Source organism: Mus caroli, chromosome 16 (genome assembly GCF_900094665.2).
Source record: "Mus caroli chromosome 16, CAROLI_EIJ_v1.1, whole genome shotgun sequence".
NCBI classification, from domain to species: domain Eukaryota; kingdom Metazoa; phylum Chordata; class Mammalia; order Rodentia; family Muridae; genus Mus; species Mus caroli.
In genome coordinates this window covers 40426847-40445620 of record NC_034585.1, presented here as the reverse complement: position 1 = coordinate 40445620, position 18774 = coordinate 40426847, and the positions used below count along the sequence as shown (strand labels likewise).

The window sequence follows — 18774 nt, the reverse complement described above, 5'->3', positions numbered from 1 at the left end:
TTATTAAGGAGGAAAGAGCAAACTCTCTTGTAATTAACTGAAAATGCCTTCTTTGGTTGCATAAAAGGGATTGTATAAACATGGCACATCTGAGGACATGTCTGTACAAGTCTAAGTAGCTTGCACTATCCCCTAGCGCCTGTAGAGGGCAGCAGCACACTGGCTGACTCCAGGCAGTATTTCAGAGCCTAAACTACCAGAACCTTCCTCCTGGTCACCATGCCAAAGGCTGGTGTGCCAAGCTCTCTCTGGCCTGGCCTCTCAGTCTCTTTCAAGTTTGTTCTCCCCCCGCCTGCTGTACATATTCATTCTCTCTCTCTCTCTCTCTCTCTCTCTCTCTCTCTCTCTCTCTCTCAAAACTATACACTCTGATGAGGTTGCCCCTCGACCGGAAAATGAAAACTTCTACGTAGAAGTCAAAGAAGCCAACAACAACAAAGAAAAAACCCGGGGGAGAGGAGAAAGTGGGCCGTGAGGGAGAGAGACTTCAGAACAAGAAAAGGGCAGATGTTTCGCAAATATATGCAAAGCAAAACTGGGTGTACCCTGAACACTTCTACAGAAAAACAGGCCAATCATTGTGCACTTCCTCCCGCCACACTGGTGCAGCTCTGCATAGAGAGAGAGAGAGAGAGAGAGAGAGAGAGAGAGAGAGAGAGAGAGAGAGAGAAGTGTGGCCGTAGGCACCCGCCTTTCAACGGTCAGTTCTGACATTCTGACTGAACATGTCCCAATTGTCCAAAGAGAACAAAAACATTTTCATCTCCCCACTGTGAACATTTTTGTTATGAGAAAAAGGCTGCTTTAAGAACTAGGAAGGCATTTAAGGTGAAGGGCAGCTGAGCTGGCCGGCAGAACCTTCTGGTCTTTAACTCTCCCTGCGCTGGCCCCGACAGTAAGTTGAGGGCTGAAACATAGCAGTGAGTGAGGCTGTGGAGGCTGCTGGCTCTTCCCAAACTATACCATATTGTTTGTGCAGAGAAATATGCATTAAAACATATGGATGCGCTGTTAGGTATTAAGCCTGTTAAATACACGGGAACGAGGCAGATCGGTGGTGTTGGATGTATACAGTTCACACTCCTTCGCACATATTGCACACATACAGTGGCAGAAGTGCTTTCTGCAACATATGGAAAAATAAATATTTTATCCATGCGAGCTCTTATCAGTCTCCAGGGTCTGTTGAGAGGCGAGTGCTCTCTCCCATCTTTCTCCCTCTCTCCTCCAATTCTCTCCTTCCACTGGGCTCCCACCCTCTGCTGCAGATTATGCTTTCCACTAATCAGCCTGGCTGGAGAGGAAAGAATTAGTCAGAACCTCCCTTTGATAAATAATTACGCAGTCGCGGGATCATGATAATTGAGATCAGTGATGCCTTTCTTGGCTTTTCTGGAGTCGGAACCATTTCCCCACTTACTCTGCTGTTTAACTGTAGAGTGTTGGAGGACAGAGAGGGACAAAGGAAAAAGCCACTCCTACCTAGGGAGGGGATTAGGAAAACTGAGCTCCACTAGCTAGCAGCCTTGTGCCCAAGGCAGGTTATTTTGCATCTTTGAGGCCTTATCTTCCCTATCTGTAAAATGGGAACAGCAATGCCTTTCAGCTATGGGCTGTGATTAAGAATAAAGGAGATGAGCCAGGTTGTGTTTAGCACAGTGCTGGTCCAGAACCAAGTGCTGGAGAATGGGGCTTTCTGAAAAATATTAGTCCTGTGGTGTTCATGTTAGCTATATAAGTGAGACACCTTCATCTTAGTAGTATTGTGGATATCTGAGTCAGGGGCTAACTGACATCAATGGAGAAGGAATGTTAACTGCCCCCTTCTGTTCACATGCATGTCATTGCTGTAGCTGTGTGGAGCTAAGGGTCAAGCAAGCTGCGGAGGGCCAAGAGCCTGAACAACAACACTGTGGCTATTCATGGACACCACCTACGGGACTCTGGGTTATTGCGCCTTCTTACCATTCAGCCTTTCAAGACATGGCCCAGTATTCTCACATTAGTTTAAAATGTTTTCATGATTAAAGCATTTTATTATTTCAATCTCTCCCCCCCCCCCCCTCCCTTTCTTCTTGGCAGGGCTGATTTGAAATATTTTTTCAGTGTCTTTCCTCCCTCACAATAGTCAGGATCCTGGCAGGAAATAAATGGCACATATAAAGGTTTTAACTGAAGGGAGTTGAATGACCAAGGGGACCATGTCTGAGGTGTGGGTGACTATGTCTGAGGTGTGGGTGAGACTAAGGGATGCTCAATGCATGGTGAAGCACTGGACATGGGAGAGAGACAACGGAGAGTTGTTGATCTCATCTTTGAATCAGTTAAACTGGAAGGCAAGAGTGGTACCTTCTCTGAAGGAGCAGGATGGCCCTAGGGCCGGGTCTTACAGTCTGACTTGGAGAGCACGGGCACTGGAGTCCCGAGAGGTCGCTGGGTCATGCATTAGGACAGGGAATGGGAGATGGGGTGGCAAGATTCGTCAGCGTACCTACTGCTTGCCTTTCGCATTTGCATTTCCTTCACCCTGTTCCTCTCAATTATACTTTCTGGAAGGAAAAAGCAAAATAAAATCAGATCAGTCCTCTGTTAGCTTCCATGAACCTATTTTGTCTGTTTGCCATTTATAGAGCCGGCAAGCTGAGTAAGTGGGGCTTTGTTTGTGTTCTTTGCTACACTTCGCGGTGCCCAGAATAGTGACACCCACTGAGCGCTCAGTACATCTCAGTGGATTGAGTAGACATACTCATCTCTGCCGTGCCAGATCCTATATATACACCATCTCATTTAATTATCACAACAGTGAGTGTCAGCAGGCAGGCCTGCGCATGTGTACAGGTAATGTGTTCAAATCAGCACTGTTTCACCATTACCTCACAAATGGTGAGAACAGGCACAGAGCACAGGCAGCCCCAGGAAGGACACACTGCTTCAAAGTTCATGTGTTTATATCCTTCTCACCTTAGGAATTATGTCTTTTGTGGAAGGAAGCAGTTTTCTGAACAGCAGAGACTATTGGGTTGTAACTCAGTCTCTGCAGCTCAGGAGAAGACGAAATATTTTTCTGTGACAATAACATGTGACTGTGGATTGCCTTGCAATTTCTAAGAAAGATCAGACCCCGGTTCTTAGGTCTGAGTTCTCTGCAGCACAAGAATGTAGGAGCTGCAAAGAATACACACACCTTGGTGTCACTCTGTACTCTAGCAGGACTGCAGTGCTGATACAGGCTTTACTCTGTGCTGAGGGAAAATTCAGACGAGACACTATTCAGATGTGAGAAGTGTGCACTTCTTGTACTTGAGCGTAAGGATAAACTATGCAAGGAAGTTCTCTGTGTAATTACACACTGAAGAAACAATGTATGGTCTTCTCTCATGTCATCAATCCCCAGTCCTCACTGTCCTTCATTCCCCATCTTGGCTAGCCAGGCCTGTCCATCACCTACGTACCAGCTATCATCAATTACCATCCAGGAGACCAAACACATTATAGGTAAAAAGATGCAAAACAAAATTCTAGCTTCATTTCTTTGGTTTTGAGGTATGTTAGAACAACTAAAGACATAGGTAGGTACTATGGATGTAAAAGTCCTACCTGGTACCTAAGAAGATTATTAGCTTCCCATGTTTAGTGTTTTCCAGTAACAGAGACTTCAGTTAAAAAAAAAAAAGCATTATCCCATTACATGCCTCATACTGTACAGAAAAACTTGTAAATACAATTAAAATGAGATTTCATGCGTAATTATTTTGCATGCATGGCTTCTAAACAATTCAAATCTTTAGCCTTTCTTAGTATTAAAAAAGCATATATTCATCTATTAGTTTCAATATAGTTAATAAATTTTCATTATTTTCCTGTGGATGTTGAATCTCCTGCCCTATCTTATTTGTGCACTTCACTTTCCTGTGAAGGCTATATTTAAACATAAATGCCCAGTGTACAAGGAACCCAATCAGCTACACAGAGCCATGCATCCAGAGAACAGAGCAGAGCTGGCAGGATGGGCTGGAAATATGGTGGAAGGGGCCAGAGTCCCAAAGGCAAGCCTTGGCTCCTTATCCTTGCAGGGAGGCAATAGCATGGTATGCATTCCAGAGATCATGTAGGCACGGGCAAGCCAAGCTGGCTCCCAGATTTGACCAGGGTGACATGAAATGACAAATATGCATGAGACTGTAGATTAGCAAATGATGAGCTGTATACACAGGAAGAGTAGCCACAACCATCATGGGAAGAGGCAACAGGACCAAGCAGAACAGTTTTACTTCCTGCCAGTTTTGCAGAGACATAACCACAGGAGATGGGTGGGGGAGAATGCTACCCAGGTGTGCATGCAGTGAGTGCTGGTGGCTGGACTCTGCTGCGGGTATCGGGACTGGTCACTGTGCTGAACCAAAGAGATGAAGCTATGTGAAATTTTACCCACTGTTACAATCGTGTGGTTCCTTACCACCACCCACCACTACCACCACTACCACCACCGCCACCACCACCACCGCCACCACCCTATTAAACAAAGTCAATGAGTTCACTCGAGGTATAATGTACTCACAGCAGTTTCTAAATCGCTGGTGTCACTCTTCAGGTAAACCACTCCAAGGCTGGGGCCTAGTGCAGATGCTCATTGGGACAGGGGACAGAGAGTGGCTGCATCTAGCATAAACAAACAACAAAACAAACAAGGTCATTAGCTGAGTAGGACATGACTGCTGCATGCTTTGGTCGTTTATTTCTCAGTGTTGTCAGAGAGATGAGCTAAGGAACACAACTGCAGCTGGGTCCGAATCTTTGCTCCAGAAGGTGGCAAGGCAGAGAAGGGGCTTTGTCCCTACAGTGTTTCTGCTGACTCGGGGGATGGTCTGAGACATCAGAGTACCCGGGCAGTGCAGATGGAGTGGCTTTGGGAAGCAGAGAGGGGATTAGAATGGAGAGAGTGGCGGGTAGCATCATTCTGTGATGTTTTCCATGGACTGGTTGGTTGTTAGTCGACACAAATTATACCAATTTGTAGCAAATATAATGTTAACGCAATGTTTTGAGATTTGTGTTCATTGTGGGATCGACAAATCAAGCTAATTAGCATATCTATAACCCCACATATTTATGTTTTGTGTTGATAATGATTACTTTAAAAAAATATTTTAAATCCTAAGGCAGGCAAACTGTAAATCTCAGCAGCTGCCTGGAGGAAGAGAATAGAGAAAGGAAGGAGAAAAAAAAATCTTTAATCTTATTTGTCTTGTCTTGACATGACTGCTGCATGCTTTGGTCGTTTATTTCTCAGTGTTGTCAGAGAGATGAGCTAAGGAACACAACTGCAGCTGGGTCCAAATCTTTGCTCCAGAAGGTGGCAAGGCAGAGAAGGGGCTTTGTCCCTACAGTGTTTCTGCTGACTAAACTAAAAGTTTTGTTTAGACTGGAAAATGTCTAAGTGAAAATTTGCATTCTTTGAACAACATCCCTCTAGCCTACGTTAGCCACCATTTTATTCTCTGCTTTTGAGCAGTCCATTTTTTTTTGGATTCTATATAAGAGAAAGCACGCCATATTTATCTTTCTGTGCCTGGCTTATTGTACCTAACAGTTTTCTAGGCTCACTCATGCTGTACAATGACAACCTCGCCTTCTTTTTCAAGGCTGAGTAGTACTCCACAGTGCCTATGTGCATCACAGTTCTGGTATGTTTAATTCTCTTCTGTCTCTGCCTCTCTAATGCTCAGCCATTGCTTCTCCTGAAGACAGCCACTTACCTGGTTTGAATTCTTGCCTTCTCTCTAATCCCCTTCAGAAGAACGGGAGAGTCTCCCTTTCTGATCTCGTAACCCCGGGAGTACAGCCTTAGAAAGCACAGATTATGGTCTGTCTCCAGGGGCCCCCAGCTCACTGGTTCTTCCCCACCCCATTCCTGTCCTCTGGGTCCTGCTCAGGGTCCACTTTGCCCCTGAAACTTACCCAGCTTTGTGATAGGGGCAGGACACTCACTATCCTGACTATCTCCCTTTCTCCTGTCTGCTGTTCTGTCTCCTGCACTGGCTGGTTTTCCTTCTCTCCTTCCCTTGATAGATACGTTCTTTACCATTCTCACTGCAGGCTTTGTCTAGAAAACTTGTCCAGACCTCTGCAAACATGTTCTCAGAGAGTCTCCATTGCTCTCTCCAGCTCTTGCTTTCTGCAGTGCACCATACCTATACTGTGTACTCGGCCAGTGACCAGTGCACTCACCATCTGTTCGCCCAGTGTGCACACTGTGTCTAGTAGACCCTTGGGAAAGATGAGCAAATCAGGGTCTCTAATGCTGCGGAACATGCTATGCCATTGAATAGTAACAGACTCTTTTAAATTAGAAAGTAAAGATAGGCCTTGTTCTCTTTCCTCAGAACATGTTGCTTTCCTAGAGTTTTCATTTCCTCACTCTTGCTGCCATTCCTACTCTGGGCCTTGTCTGTAGCTGAGCAGTTATAGTGGTGTCTAGCCTGATGTTTTTGCCTTCCCATATGGAATCAGCCACCAACCCTGTAGTTCTTCCTCTGGCCAGCTTTCTTGAATCTATTGGGTCTACCACCTGCTCCCAGAACATCTGAGTCCATCTTCTGACTGCCTCTATTCTTGTAGTTTCTCTCCACTTTAACAACATTAAACCTTTCTACTATTGTTACGTTATTGTTCTAAAACGTCAGCCTCAGTGTAACACTCCTTTGAGCAACAACTCCTTGTGGACTGTTGTAAGCTAGCCCCGATCCAATTTTTGATTCTTCTCGCTATGGTTCATTCTATACATCAGCAAAGCCCCATTCTTCCATACATGTTCACAGTACTTTCCTCTCTTTCTAGTGTCAACATATAACTTCTTTAAGAGCCACTAACGCCACCTCATTTAGGAAGCATTTCTCAAAGGGAAATAAATGCCCTTGACTCCTCAAGCACTGATTTGCAGGCTCCCTTGGCACATTTTCCCAACTCCAGTCACCACTTGTACCATTTGTCTCCCTATTTCCAGAAAGCAGAGACAAAAACCTCAAGGTGGAGGCTTCAGAAGCAACCTTTCTCTCTGACATCCCCTCTCCTCTCTCCTCTCCTCATAAGGCAAGTCACAGAAACAAGACTCTTTTCTGCAAAGTAGGAGATAGAAATTAGAACCCCCATCCCTAAAAGCAGATTGTGATGTGTAAAGATACTGTTCTATTCTTCCTGTGCCTTTCTCTGTAGGAAAAGGCTACAAAGGCTCTGACATACCTTCTTTGGAAGAGAAAATCTTAAGACCCCAGGTTAAGAAATGGTCCTGTTCATACCCAGGTAGAAGGAATGCTGTACAGAGAGGCCAGCAAGAATCTGAACAGACAGGACTTGCTGGGTTTCTGTGCTCAGTCTACTACCATTAGGTCACACTCCTTTTGACCAATCATATTTCCACACAGCTGTCCATTGTCCAGCCAGCTCAAACACTGACAGCAACCCTGTATCCTGGATCTTCATCCTGAAATCTCTAGTGTCAGGAATTGTAGTCTAATGCATCTCTTGAACTTTTCTCTTATGACTGTCTTTGGCTACAGAGGTGTTGGCTGCATCCTTTTACGGTGCACACAATCAGGAGCACACCTCTTTTTCTGCCTCCATAGTACAATGTTTTGCATAAGCAATGCCTACCATATGGATGTGTGCTCAGCTGAGGTTGGCTGAGTGGAATTCCAAAGGAATAAAGAACCTTGCTTAGAAGTCATAGAAACTGAGGATGAACTGAAAGGACTTTGAAGCTCATCTGCTCCACTGTCCTTGTGCTCAGACAGGGGATTAAGGGAGCCGACTTGCTCAAGGTCCTCTCCTTGTTAGTAACTAAGCAAGGACAACTGATAGCAAAGGTCTTGTATCTTTAAATATGTCAGTGCCTGCTGAATAGCAATAAGGCCACCAGACCACCAAGAGTAATGATCAGACTAGAGACTGGGAGGGTTTGGGTGTCTATTATGTTTCAAAAATAACAAACTTGTTTCACTTATTAGCTTCAACAGACTGAGAGAATAAATAGCACTTTATGTTTTGATATGCCTTAAGATGGGGGTGGATCATAACAGCAAAGAAGCAGCTTTTCTAACATTACCAGCAGTAACAATTGTGACAACACTGAAAAATACCGCTGCACTGATAAACCAAGACTGAAGGCTGGAATGAGGCTCCTTACGCTTGAAAAGGCCACGGCTTCAGCTATGGCTCCTCGCAGAACCAGGCTACATCAATACTGCAGTTAAATTCATCATAGCCGTTTGACAGTCTTGCTACATTAATGCTTCTTTTCCCAGCAAGCTTGCTCACTTTCTGTGTTCTGGGCGAACTTAAATTTGCACTTATTTTTCTCCTTATTTAATGATTTACTCATAGAAAAGTGTAGGTGGCTGCCCCAAGCCTCTTCTCATTTCTTTTTTCTTTCTTTCTTTTTTTTTTTTTTTGCCCTGCTTTTTTCCAGAGATGGAAGAAGTATTATTTGTTCCATTTCTCCTCTGACCTCAAACAGATTCATCTTTTCTTAGTCCTAAATGAAAAGCTAAAACAAAACAAATGAACAAGAAAACAACCCAAACCAAACGAAAACTAAACCCAAAACAACTGTCTCGGGATAGTGGTGTTTATCATAGCAAATAAAACAGATCTTCCAGGGCCTGTCAGTCATTTATTATTGGTCAGGACGGCTTCCTCTTAAACATTAGTCTAGAGTACCAAAGGCTCCATCAACTCATCATCACCCAGCAGAGAAAGAAGACGGTCATAGTTGTCAGAAGTTTTGACTGCTATGGCGGAGAGGTGCTATGCATTGAACCGTTTACCTTAGCAGCCACCCAACCAGCAAAACTGGGCCCACAAGGTGTTCATTGTTCCTTCTAACCTACCATATGGCTGGAGATTATTAACTCTTTGTCCCCCTGAACTTTTTAATCTTCTGGCAACTATATTAAGATAATAAAGAAAATCACTGATCAATATTCTCCCACATTGCAGTGAACAGTTACCTGGCAATCTACAGATATCCTCTATGTAATTAGGTAACTGTACATGTTCAGCCCACATAATAGTTTAGTAAAAGTGTGAAATTTGTAATTAAACAGAGCCATAATCTTCCTGTCCTTTAATCAAAGCCTTCTCCTTCACATCCTGCTGCTATGATCGTCCAGCTTTTTTGGCAGACTATCTTCTAACCCCATTTCCTTATTTCCCCTCTCAGGTACCTGCATACACCTGAGGGTCTACTAATCAGAGCTACTGCATGGTCTCTCATGTTTTATTGCTTAAAGGATAGTTATACTCTTAAAATAAAGACTCAGTGAAAATGACCTCTCAGGGTTTTTCATATTTATTCCCTTTTAATGACTTCTGTACCCAGTGTACGAAATTTTTAAGTTAAAAGGTAATTTTAAAGGGCCACAAATTCTACTTAGTATCTGGAAATACATCTGTTCCCCCTGCCTCTTATATCAGCACTATAATAAAGAGTCTGCTCTTAGAACCCAGCAAGTTTCATGATGGTGTCAGATGCAGATCAGACAGAGGGTCACTTCTCTTCTGCCTGTAGCTTTGATGGTGTCTCTGTACACCTGCCTTGGAAGCCAGTTGAGTTGAGCTGCTAAGGAACACAATGCCATGCATCACATGAGGCCGAGGTCTGACTTCAGTGTGGCCTCTGCTACTCACTCCTCAGAGATCACAAAGTCAGTATAAAATGAGAGCGGGCTTTGGGGTAGAAGCTCACATAAAAGGCACTGTGAAAGCAAGAACAGCTATTTATGGATGTCGACATTTTATCAGGGACCACAGATTCGCAAATATGAAAATATTCTCATTTAACCTTCTCAGCTATGTTGATTACTGTGCCCAGTGTACAGAGGAGGAACTCAGAGAGCTCGTGAAAAGTCTGTGATTAGAAAGCTTGAAGATAGCGAAGACAGAATTCAAATGCAGATCTTCTGTATTCTTGCCACTATAAAACAATTCTCACAATGTACAAGGTGCATTAGTGCCTCTTGCCATGTCCCACAGGGAGTCATTTCCTTGAGAGTCAAGAGTCACAGGGAAAGAACTGGCCTTGAAGTTCATTCGTAATTCCTTTCTAATTGAAGATGGGAATGTTTTATATCAGTCTCAAGTTCTCTCTCTCTCTCTCTCTCTCTCTCTCTCTCTGTAGAACATGATTTTAATATTTTCAACTGTTAATATTCAGCAGACCAGCTTCACGTTCTAACCAGCACTCAAATCACTAGAATTTCTGAATCAGTATGTCTAGATGGAGTCTGCAGTTCTGCATTTTGGTAAGTTCCCAGGTGATGCTGATACTATAGGCATGGGTACCACTCATCTTACATCTGACATTCTCTTTTCTAGTAGGGGTTTGTTTCAGAGGGGCAGTTTAGCTTCTGATTCTGGGTCAGTCATCAGACATCAGAATTCCAGGAGTTTCTGACATGGAGTATGTTGTGAACAACAACAAACTATTGTTTCTAGATTTCCAATAATTCTCCTCAACTTCTGTAACCTAAGAATGATAATGTCTCAAACATGCCACCGTCCCATTTTTACATTATTGTTATTTTTAACAATAATTATCTGGTAATAAATAACACCTCTCCTCTGAGAAATTCAATGAGCTTTACTAACCGTAATTGTCTAACAGCAATTCCCAGGTGTAGAAAAAGCTGTCTTGAAGATCACAGTAAATTTAAAATTGTTCTACTTCCCTCATTTCTTCACTCTAAGTGAAGCATCGAGTCAGTGTGTGTGTGTGTGTGTGTGTGTGTGTGTGTGTGTGTTACTGACTGCCCAAGACCCTCTAACTCATACGCTGAGGCGCAGGAGATCACAGCACAGGGACAAACGCAAGAACAGAGTCAATAGTGAGGTAACTGTGGGAATAGAGCGTGTGTGTCTGTGTGTGTGTGTGTGTGTGTGTGCGCGTGCGCGCGTGTATACACAAGGGGGGGGGACAGAAAGAGAATTCAAAGAGAACTCAAAGGAGTAAGACTAAGAGAAGAGAAAGAAAATTCTAGAACTGTCTGGGTGACCTTAGGCAAATCATCTGGCTTCTCAGTGATCACCTTTTCCATTTGTAAAAAGAAGGGATGAGTTTTATGATTTTAAGTTCCCTTAAAATTGTAGCAGCCTCCTTGAGAAGAAAACTGTGGGAATTACAGAGCTCATCAACCTGGGAAGCCACTAACCATGTTAAAGAAATCTATTTGACTTTTACCTTTTTAACTAATTACCTGAAACCAATTCCCTAGTCGATATCACTAATCCCAGCTGATGAAGACTGGCGAGAAACCATTAAAACAAGTAAGGCATGAGAGGCAGCATGGCCAGACAGGCTGATCAGGGACGTGGCTTCAGCTTCTCCATGCTGGGAGAACTGCTCCCAGTTTTAAAATGTAGCTCGTTAATTAACCACCAGTTAATACCATGTCCAGGAGAAATACCTCTGATGGCTCAAAGACCCCTGGGATGGTCCTGCCACAGAGAGTGGAAGCGCAGTGCAACTGTTTGTCACAGTAAGTCTACGGTAATGTTCTCCACAGAGACCCCTGATTCCTTTTTGACAATTCACAAACTCTGTTAATAAGAACTGCATATCCCCTAAAGCCTTCGTGTTTCAGGTAGTTGATTCTTATTTAAATTAAGAGAATTGGGGATCAGGTGATAGATATATGGTGGTGACAGGACACCCCTTCTACCCACCCTGAGTCATTCCAAATGGACACCTTCCTGTCCAGAAAGCCTGCCACAGGCCCTGGTTATGAGTCCTCTTTAAATTCTGGAATACAGATCCCACTGGTACATGATCTGTGGACCAGAAGACTTTCTGGTATATCAGTTTTTTATACTTTGTCTCTTGGATTATAATTTTCTGTACTAACCATTTTTTGGTTTACTGGGTGGGTGGGTGGGTGGGTGGGTGGGGTAGGTACGAAGACACATCCCAGTAGCTTTATCCCAGATAATACACTCTGAGAGAATTTCACTTTCTTTTTTCTATCCCCTCACCTCAGTGCCAATTTTGGCTATCCCTAACTAAATGCTTAGCACATGGTAAAAGGACATTTTCTTTCATTGTCTAACTTCATGCCTTCACTCTTCACAGGTATTGAATTCCTATTTTACATCCAGACAAGGCGTCTGAGATGCTTTAGGAAAGATACAGTTATTTGCCATAGGCCATGAAGCAGGAATGGAGCAATGTAGGATGGAACATCAGGTTTTTGTCACACTGCCCTGAGGTGTGGCCTATAGCATCTTGTAATGGAGTTCTCTCCTTGGTAGCCTTTGGGTTTCCTGTCTGTCTCCACTTTTATGTACTGGGTTTCCCTTTAATGTTTTCACTGATGAATCTAGATGACCACGAGTTGCTCAGTGCTGCCCCTGGTGGAAGTAAGGCCCTCTATCTGCTCCAATCCTGGTCTTCAAACCTGCTCGTTGTTTCCACGTGCGAACCTCGGTGTATTTTACCAAGTCCTGCTCATTGTGCTTTCTTTCTCAGTTGAGAAGCATAACTCCTATGCAGCTGTCCTGAGCGTGCTAAGTTTATGGAATCTAATCGCCTTTAATCACCTCTGATTTTTATTACTCAAGATAGAACCATTCTTTCTTGTTCCCCCCACACTTGATTCTTGCTTTAGACATTCTCCTTTGCAGTCCTCACCTATTGTGTAGGCTGGATTCACCTCTGAAACTTCTCTGTAGTTAGAGGTCCGTTCATTGTCAACAGCACTGATCATTACAACATGGTATGATTTTCAACTCTGGACCGTCAACTCCTTTAAAGGTGGTATGCCTCAGAGTGAGGTTACAGGACACTAGAACCTTAAAAAGCATCATAAGAAAAAAAAAAAAAGAGGTGGGGGAAGGGAGGCATGGAAAGGTGCTTCCATGGTTAAAAGCACTGGCTGCTCTTCCAGAAAACCCTGGTTCAAGTCCCAGCACCCACAAGTCAAGTCACAGCCTTTTGAGGCTCCAGTTCCAGGGGATCCAATATTTGCCCCTGACCTCTCCTGGCACCAGGCATGCATATGTGTGCAGAAATGCATGGCAGACAAAGCTCCCACACACATAAATTATTGTTTTTGGTTGTGAGCCTAGCCTTTAACAGCTGAGCCATCTCTCCAGCCCTTAACTATTGTTTTTAATAAAAACTTGGGCCAGTGTGATGGCTCAGTGTGTGAAGGCCATTTCTGCTAAGCCTGAGAATGATCTGGGGACCTGTGAGTTAGAAACACTGAACTGACCACTGCCACAAGCGTGACCTCCATGGGTGCTTGCCCTGTCTCCACCCAGCCCCTCATCCTGCACAAATAAATAAATACTTAAAAAGAAATCTTACTTTTTTTTTTTTTTTGGTTAAATAAATTTAGGAATCCCTACATGCTTTGCCCAAGCTTACTGGACTAATGGGACATTATTTTATCTAAGAAGATGCCAGAGGACCATCAAGGGAAAGCTTGTTTGTTTGTTTTGTTTTTGCCTATGATGAAAGCCACTGAATGTCTATAAAATAAGGTCTTTCTGTTAATACTCCCGTTAGTATTACCAAGTTAACTTTTAGGGGTCAGAAAGATAAATACAGTTGTATCCCTAAGCTTTTGAACAGACTGTTTTCAAAGTTATAGGGTGCCATCTTTGTTGCCTTTCATTGGTACCTAAACTTTCTTCCCATTCAAGGCCCACAGGAAGTGAACTAGTCCTTATTAAACTCTGTTGGGAAGAATGCTTTGGGTGATGTTGACCCCTGACACTGACTTAGCATTTAGATAAATAGTTACTCTTTACTACCTACTCTATGTATCATTGGGAGTGTGTCACAGTCCTCTAGAGAATAGAGGTCTAGTAGTTTACAGAAACATCAACATCTACTGCAGGCCTATGCACACAGTAGGATGTTCTAATCATGTTATCTGCAGGGTATCATTTAGGATGGTAAAGGTCCAGGTAGAATGTATCATCCATTGTTGAAAAACCTACCATCCACTATTATTGTCGTCACCTCAGCAAATGCCACCACATATCTCTAAGGCTTTTAAATAAGACTAAACCGAGAAAAGCAAAGGCTGCCCTGTTCTTATCTATAAGCAAGACTGCTTAGTTTTTTACCAGAGAGAAAGATAAAAGAATAAAGAACACCAAACAGCCCATGAAGGGAAGTCCTGGAACACGCTTTTGTCAAGGAAAATTGTTATTAATGATCATTAAATCATGGTAGTCTGATGAAAATGAAAGATATCACCAGGGCATGCAGCAAATGTCTAGAATTCTCTGCCACCTTTCACCCATATCCCAGCCTCTATCTCCAGTCAGTCTGGAGACACATTGTGTTGTGTAAGCTAAGGCAGGCCTGGCAGCCGCTTGGACAACACAAAGCCCCCAAACAGTGAGGTCTATCTTCCCCATAAAACTGGTTACTACAGCAGCACAGAAAGCCCAGGGCAGGTTTTCTCAGGCCAGTGCATAACAACCAGATATCAAAGGGCTTTGAGTTCTGCAGATTAGATGTTATCTGAAGTAGAGACTTAGCGTATTTCCTAATAGTGAGTTTGTACTAAGACTGGGGCTAGACGTATGGTCCCTGGATGCATGAGCAGGAGGTTTTACTGTGTGCAGGAAGAGTTCAGCTTTTTTCCTTAAAACCGAGGGAACAGAAGACTTTGGTATCTTAGCAGAAAAGAAAATGCTCATGATCTGTGGTCTGTGAAATAGTTCACTGCTGTTCTTGATTAAAGACGTGGTATACAGAGAATATAATTAAAACTCTTTTATATAAGATGAGAATGCTTACTTAAATGTTTTACCTTGAAAGGTAAGGAACATGTGGACTAGCAGAGATTTCCTATAGTCCATAGTCAATAGTCCTAAGAATGTATCAAGATATCGATCATTACTAGTAATCAATAAAAGTATTTTTAAAGATGAAATTTTTATCACAGGAGATATTGACTTGATGAAACTGAATGGCTAGACATTTCTCTGTCACTCCTACACTCAGAGCTGTCCTTCTGGGTGGTTTACACATTTGATAGAGAGTAAAGGGCAGCAGCCAGCCTGTGGGGTACATTAACTGGGGCAGGACAGCTAATTTCTGAGTCATGTGAGCCTTCTAGTCAAGCACCGGTTTCTTTTTGCAGCAGAAGTATTTTGTCTCCAGGTTCTGGGGGAAGGCTAAGCTATCCACATCTTTCTGGGATGTCACCAGGAGGGTCAGGGAGACACTGCTGGGGCCGTGCTACTGCATGGGGAGACTTTCATTAAGAGTGAGTTTTCGTCATGATTCACACAGATGAGACCTGTGGGACTGGGGTAGGAGAGAGGGAAGGGGAAGATTTTGAGCTGCCTGCTGAGTGAGTAGTACAGTGTGGTCTAAAAGTTTTCAGGAGAAAATGCTTTTTGTTTTTAACTTTTTAATTTCTCCTCAAAAAAAAAATGTTACTGGTTACCACCAAACTTTGTAGTGTCAAAGAACCAGATGCGCATATTCTCTCTGCATCTGACAGGAGCTGCATGTCGCTATTCAGGCCACCAACTTTCCCAGCTGCAAATCTTTTTCTATAGATAAAATCACAGCCACCACCACTGTTAAGCACTAAGGTCATTTTCACCTGAGAAGTCGTGGTTGAGATTCACTGCCTGTCCTACTCAGCTGTGGGGCTGGTATGCAAATCTTTGGCTACTGTGGAGGTGGTGTGGTCTGAAGGGCCCAGAGAAGGGTCTTGATCTGGGTGAGAGCTGACAGCCAAGTCCGAGAGTCTGGTGGAGTTTGGGGAAAAGGGGGTAGTGGCTTTAATACCATCCCACCCTTTGTTCTCTTGACAAGCTGAAAACATCACCGGAGGGGAAGTTCTGAGAGTGGGCGATCCTAACACTCAAGCCCTTAAATTTTCTAAGTAGACATCTGTGCCTAGCACAGGTGCAGGCCCTCTTCCTTGCCAGGTGGGGATCACTGGCGAGATCCTAGGGAGGGAGCTCAGATGTCACAGCTCCCGAAGCCTACTTTTTTCTGTGTCTAGCTCCAGACACATGAATTTATCTGGCAGTCCCAGGAGACAGAACAGACCCAGAATTAGCAGGAGCCTCCTTTCCTGATAACCTAAGTGCCCTGATTGAAAGGCAGAGGGTATCGGGAGGGGGCTGCAGTGAGTCGGCATTGATTCTCCAGCCTTTGTCTGGGTCTGGTTTCTGTCTCGTTCGGAGGTGGTTACTGTTACTACAAGCAGCATGAATCACGTCTCTGTTAAAAACAGAGCTCCAATTGTCTTACATAACCCCTGGTAACTGAACATCTAATAATAGCAAGCCATTTCCAGGTAGGGAATCTGTCTACCTCCCAGACACACTCATGCACACACATGCACATATACACACACACTTTCAACTCCTCACACAGTGTGAGAGACAGGAGGGGGCAAAGGGAGAAAGAGACGGGTCCAATTGATTTTTTTTCTCCTTTTTCTTTTTTTGCAATTTACTGAATAAACCGTGCATCGTGGGATAACTGATATGTTTAACGGAGCTTGTTTAAGGAAATGCAGGAAACAAGTATTCATCTTAAAAGTATTTGAAACAGCCAAGTGCTCCAAACACACCAGGCACATATATTCTCTTTCCTAGTGTACAGAAATGTCAAACCCCAAGGACAAAGGAGGCAGTTATACACTGGATTGGCTGCTAGCATGCACTGGTTAAATTGGAGTTTCAGAGGACTTTTTTCTCATCTCCTTTATGTTTCACTAGAGTATATTCCAAAGTTTCTTGGCTCTGTTTATTGCATGAATTTCCAGGGAGGACAAGGCAACTGAAAACATGGCTTCAGTGTTTCCCCATGCAGGCCATGTAGCATCATACAGTGTCCCTAAACTACTCTCTTTGTGGTGGGGGGATAACTGCATTTATGGATTTTCACTTCTCTCCTGAGCTTATCTTCTGTTTTGCTATAAGCTATGAGGACTTTTCACACATGACTTCCTCCCAGCTACCTGTTAAGACGATTACCCAAAATCCCAGTGATAGGAAGGAAAGACTGAAATATGACTTAGAAAAATTACAAAGGTAAAGTGTGTGTGTATGTATGTATGTATGTTTCATCTGTAAGTGCAAAAGCCAGAAAAGGATGTCTATCTGTTCTTGTGTCACTATCTCTGCCTTATTTCTTTGAGAAAGGAGTTCTCTGTTCTGGTAAGGCTGAGGGTTAGTGAGTGCCTGGGGATCTGCCTGTCTCTTACTTCCCAATGCCGGGATTACAGGCACATACAGTCACATCCAGCATTTTATGTGGGTACTGGGGTTTTGAACTCAAGTTCTCATGATTGCAAAGCAAGCAATCGTACTCAATGAGCCATCTCCCCAGCCCCCAAAGATAATTTTTTCTTTAAATCACTCATTTGATTGAAGATCAAATGGGGTCTTGATAGCGAATTAAAATATTTATGAGAAAAAATATTACAAAGATATCTATGTCTGTATTTCTTCACCAACTCACATTTCCCTCTTGTGGGACATCATTGCCAGGACATACTTTTAAAGCTTGCATCCCTAGGAGCCAATACCCCCAGATATCATGGAGGACTTTACGGAAATTACAGACACAGAGAGGTTACATCCTGCTACTCATTTGGGGTAGGACCTTTGATTGTTCTGTAATGGGAAACAGTGGATTAGACTAGGTAAGCTAAACAGTGTCCTCTGAGGACCACTGACTGGCTCTTCCACGCGCTCCTCAGTTGCATAGGCTACAAAAAGCCACAATGAGACCGACTACCAGTCACAGTAGTGTATGTTTCTTGCAAATGGGATGAACTTTGCTTACTTCCTTTAAGGAGTGATTCCAATCCATAAAAGCAAGGAACACATTAGATTGGAGAAGAAAACATGAAGAAAAAAAATAAGAGGGAGGAGAAGATGTCTATTATTGTTACCTGAACATCTGGGTAGAATTGGCAAAAAAAAAAAAAAAAAGAATCTCAATCAGTATTCTCTGGTGGTTTTGCTACATGCCATATGGATATTAAAGGAAATGAGTTCTAGTTTTTTTTTTTTCTCCCCTCACAAATATCCAAATGCAGTGGGAAGGGATCTTGACCACTGAGTCCCCCTGCATCACAGCAGGATCACAGTGGTGGGATGCAGCTGTTGGGACTAGACTCTTCTGTTTATTTCATATGCTTTGTGAATTAAATTATTCTTAAAATTGGTATTCTGGTGGACTAAATGTTTTAATAAAAACAGCCCTGAGACACCACAATTTTCTTCACAAAAGGCTATTCCCTCTAACTACTGTGACTATTGCCAAATGGTTCGAACTTAGGGAAGAGCAGAGTTTTGCTTCTCCTTCTCTTGGCTTCAAAAACCAGGCTCACTCCATGCCTGTGCGAGGTGACTATATTTACCTGAAATTTTAGGGCACTATGTCAGCCAGTTCTTTCACAGTGGTGAGTTTGGCATCTGAGCAAGGACTTGATGGGCCACATGCATTTGCAGTGTAAAAATGGATTATTATGTATCTTTGCATTGCAACAGTAAGAGTATTTCTGGCTCATTGCTGACAAGTAGATCATAATAACCATATGTGGGCAACAAGCCACACGGCATCGTATCAGAAGCTTGGAGCTAATATCTTCAAGTGACTCAAATGTTTTTTTTTAAACACTTTTTTTTCTGCCCCTTTTATTGAATGTCTGTTGTCAGTGATGGACTCTTATCCACGAAAGGGAACCTAGCCATGCCAGACACTCATCGTGTTCTTTCTCCTTTACA

The 18774-nt window shown here is 43.2% G+C and overlaps 1 protein-coding gene across 23 annotated transcripts in view; it reads right to left on the bottom strand.

Moving 5' to 3' along the window:
- The window catches only part of Zbtb20 (zinc finger and BTB domain containing 20), a 751404-nt gene that overhangs the window by 67467 nt on the left and 665163 nt on the right, over positions 1-18774 (bottom strand). For 18 of the 23 annotated variants that reach the window (XM_029470523.1, XM_029470521.1, XM_029470520.1 and 15 more), the window contains 2 exons: positions 4559-4659; positions 2492-2549 (listed from right to left, as the gene is read on the bottom strand). In XM_029470523.1, the coding sequence (XP_029326383.1) occupies positions 2492-2517 (26 nt within the window). In that variant the 5' untranslated portion in view covers positions 2518-2549; positions 4559-4659. The remainder of the gene's footprint in view (positions 1-2491; positions 2550-4558; positions 4660-18774) is intronic. The other 5 variants (XM_029470536.1, XM_029470538.1, XM_021185042.2 and 2 more) reach the window with 1 other exon arrangement.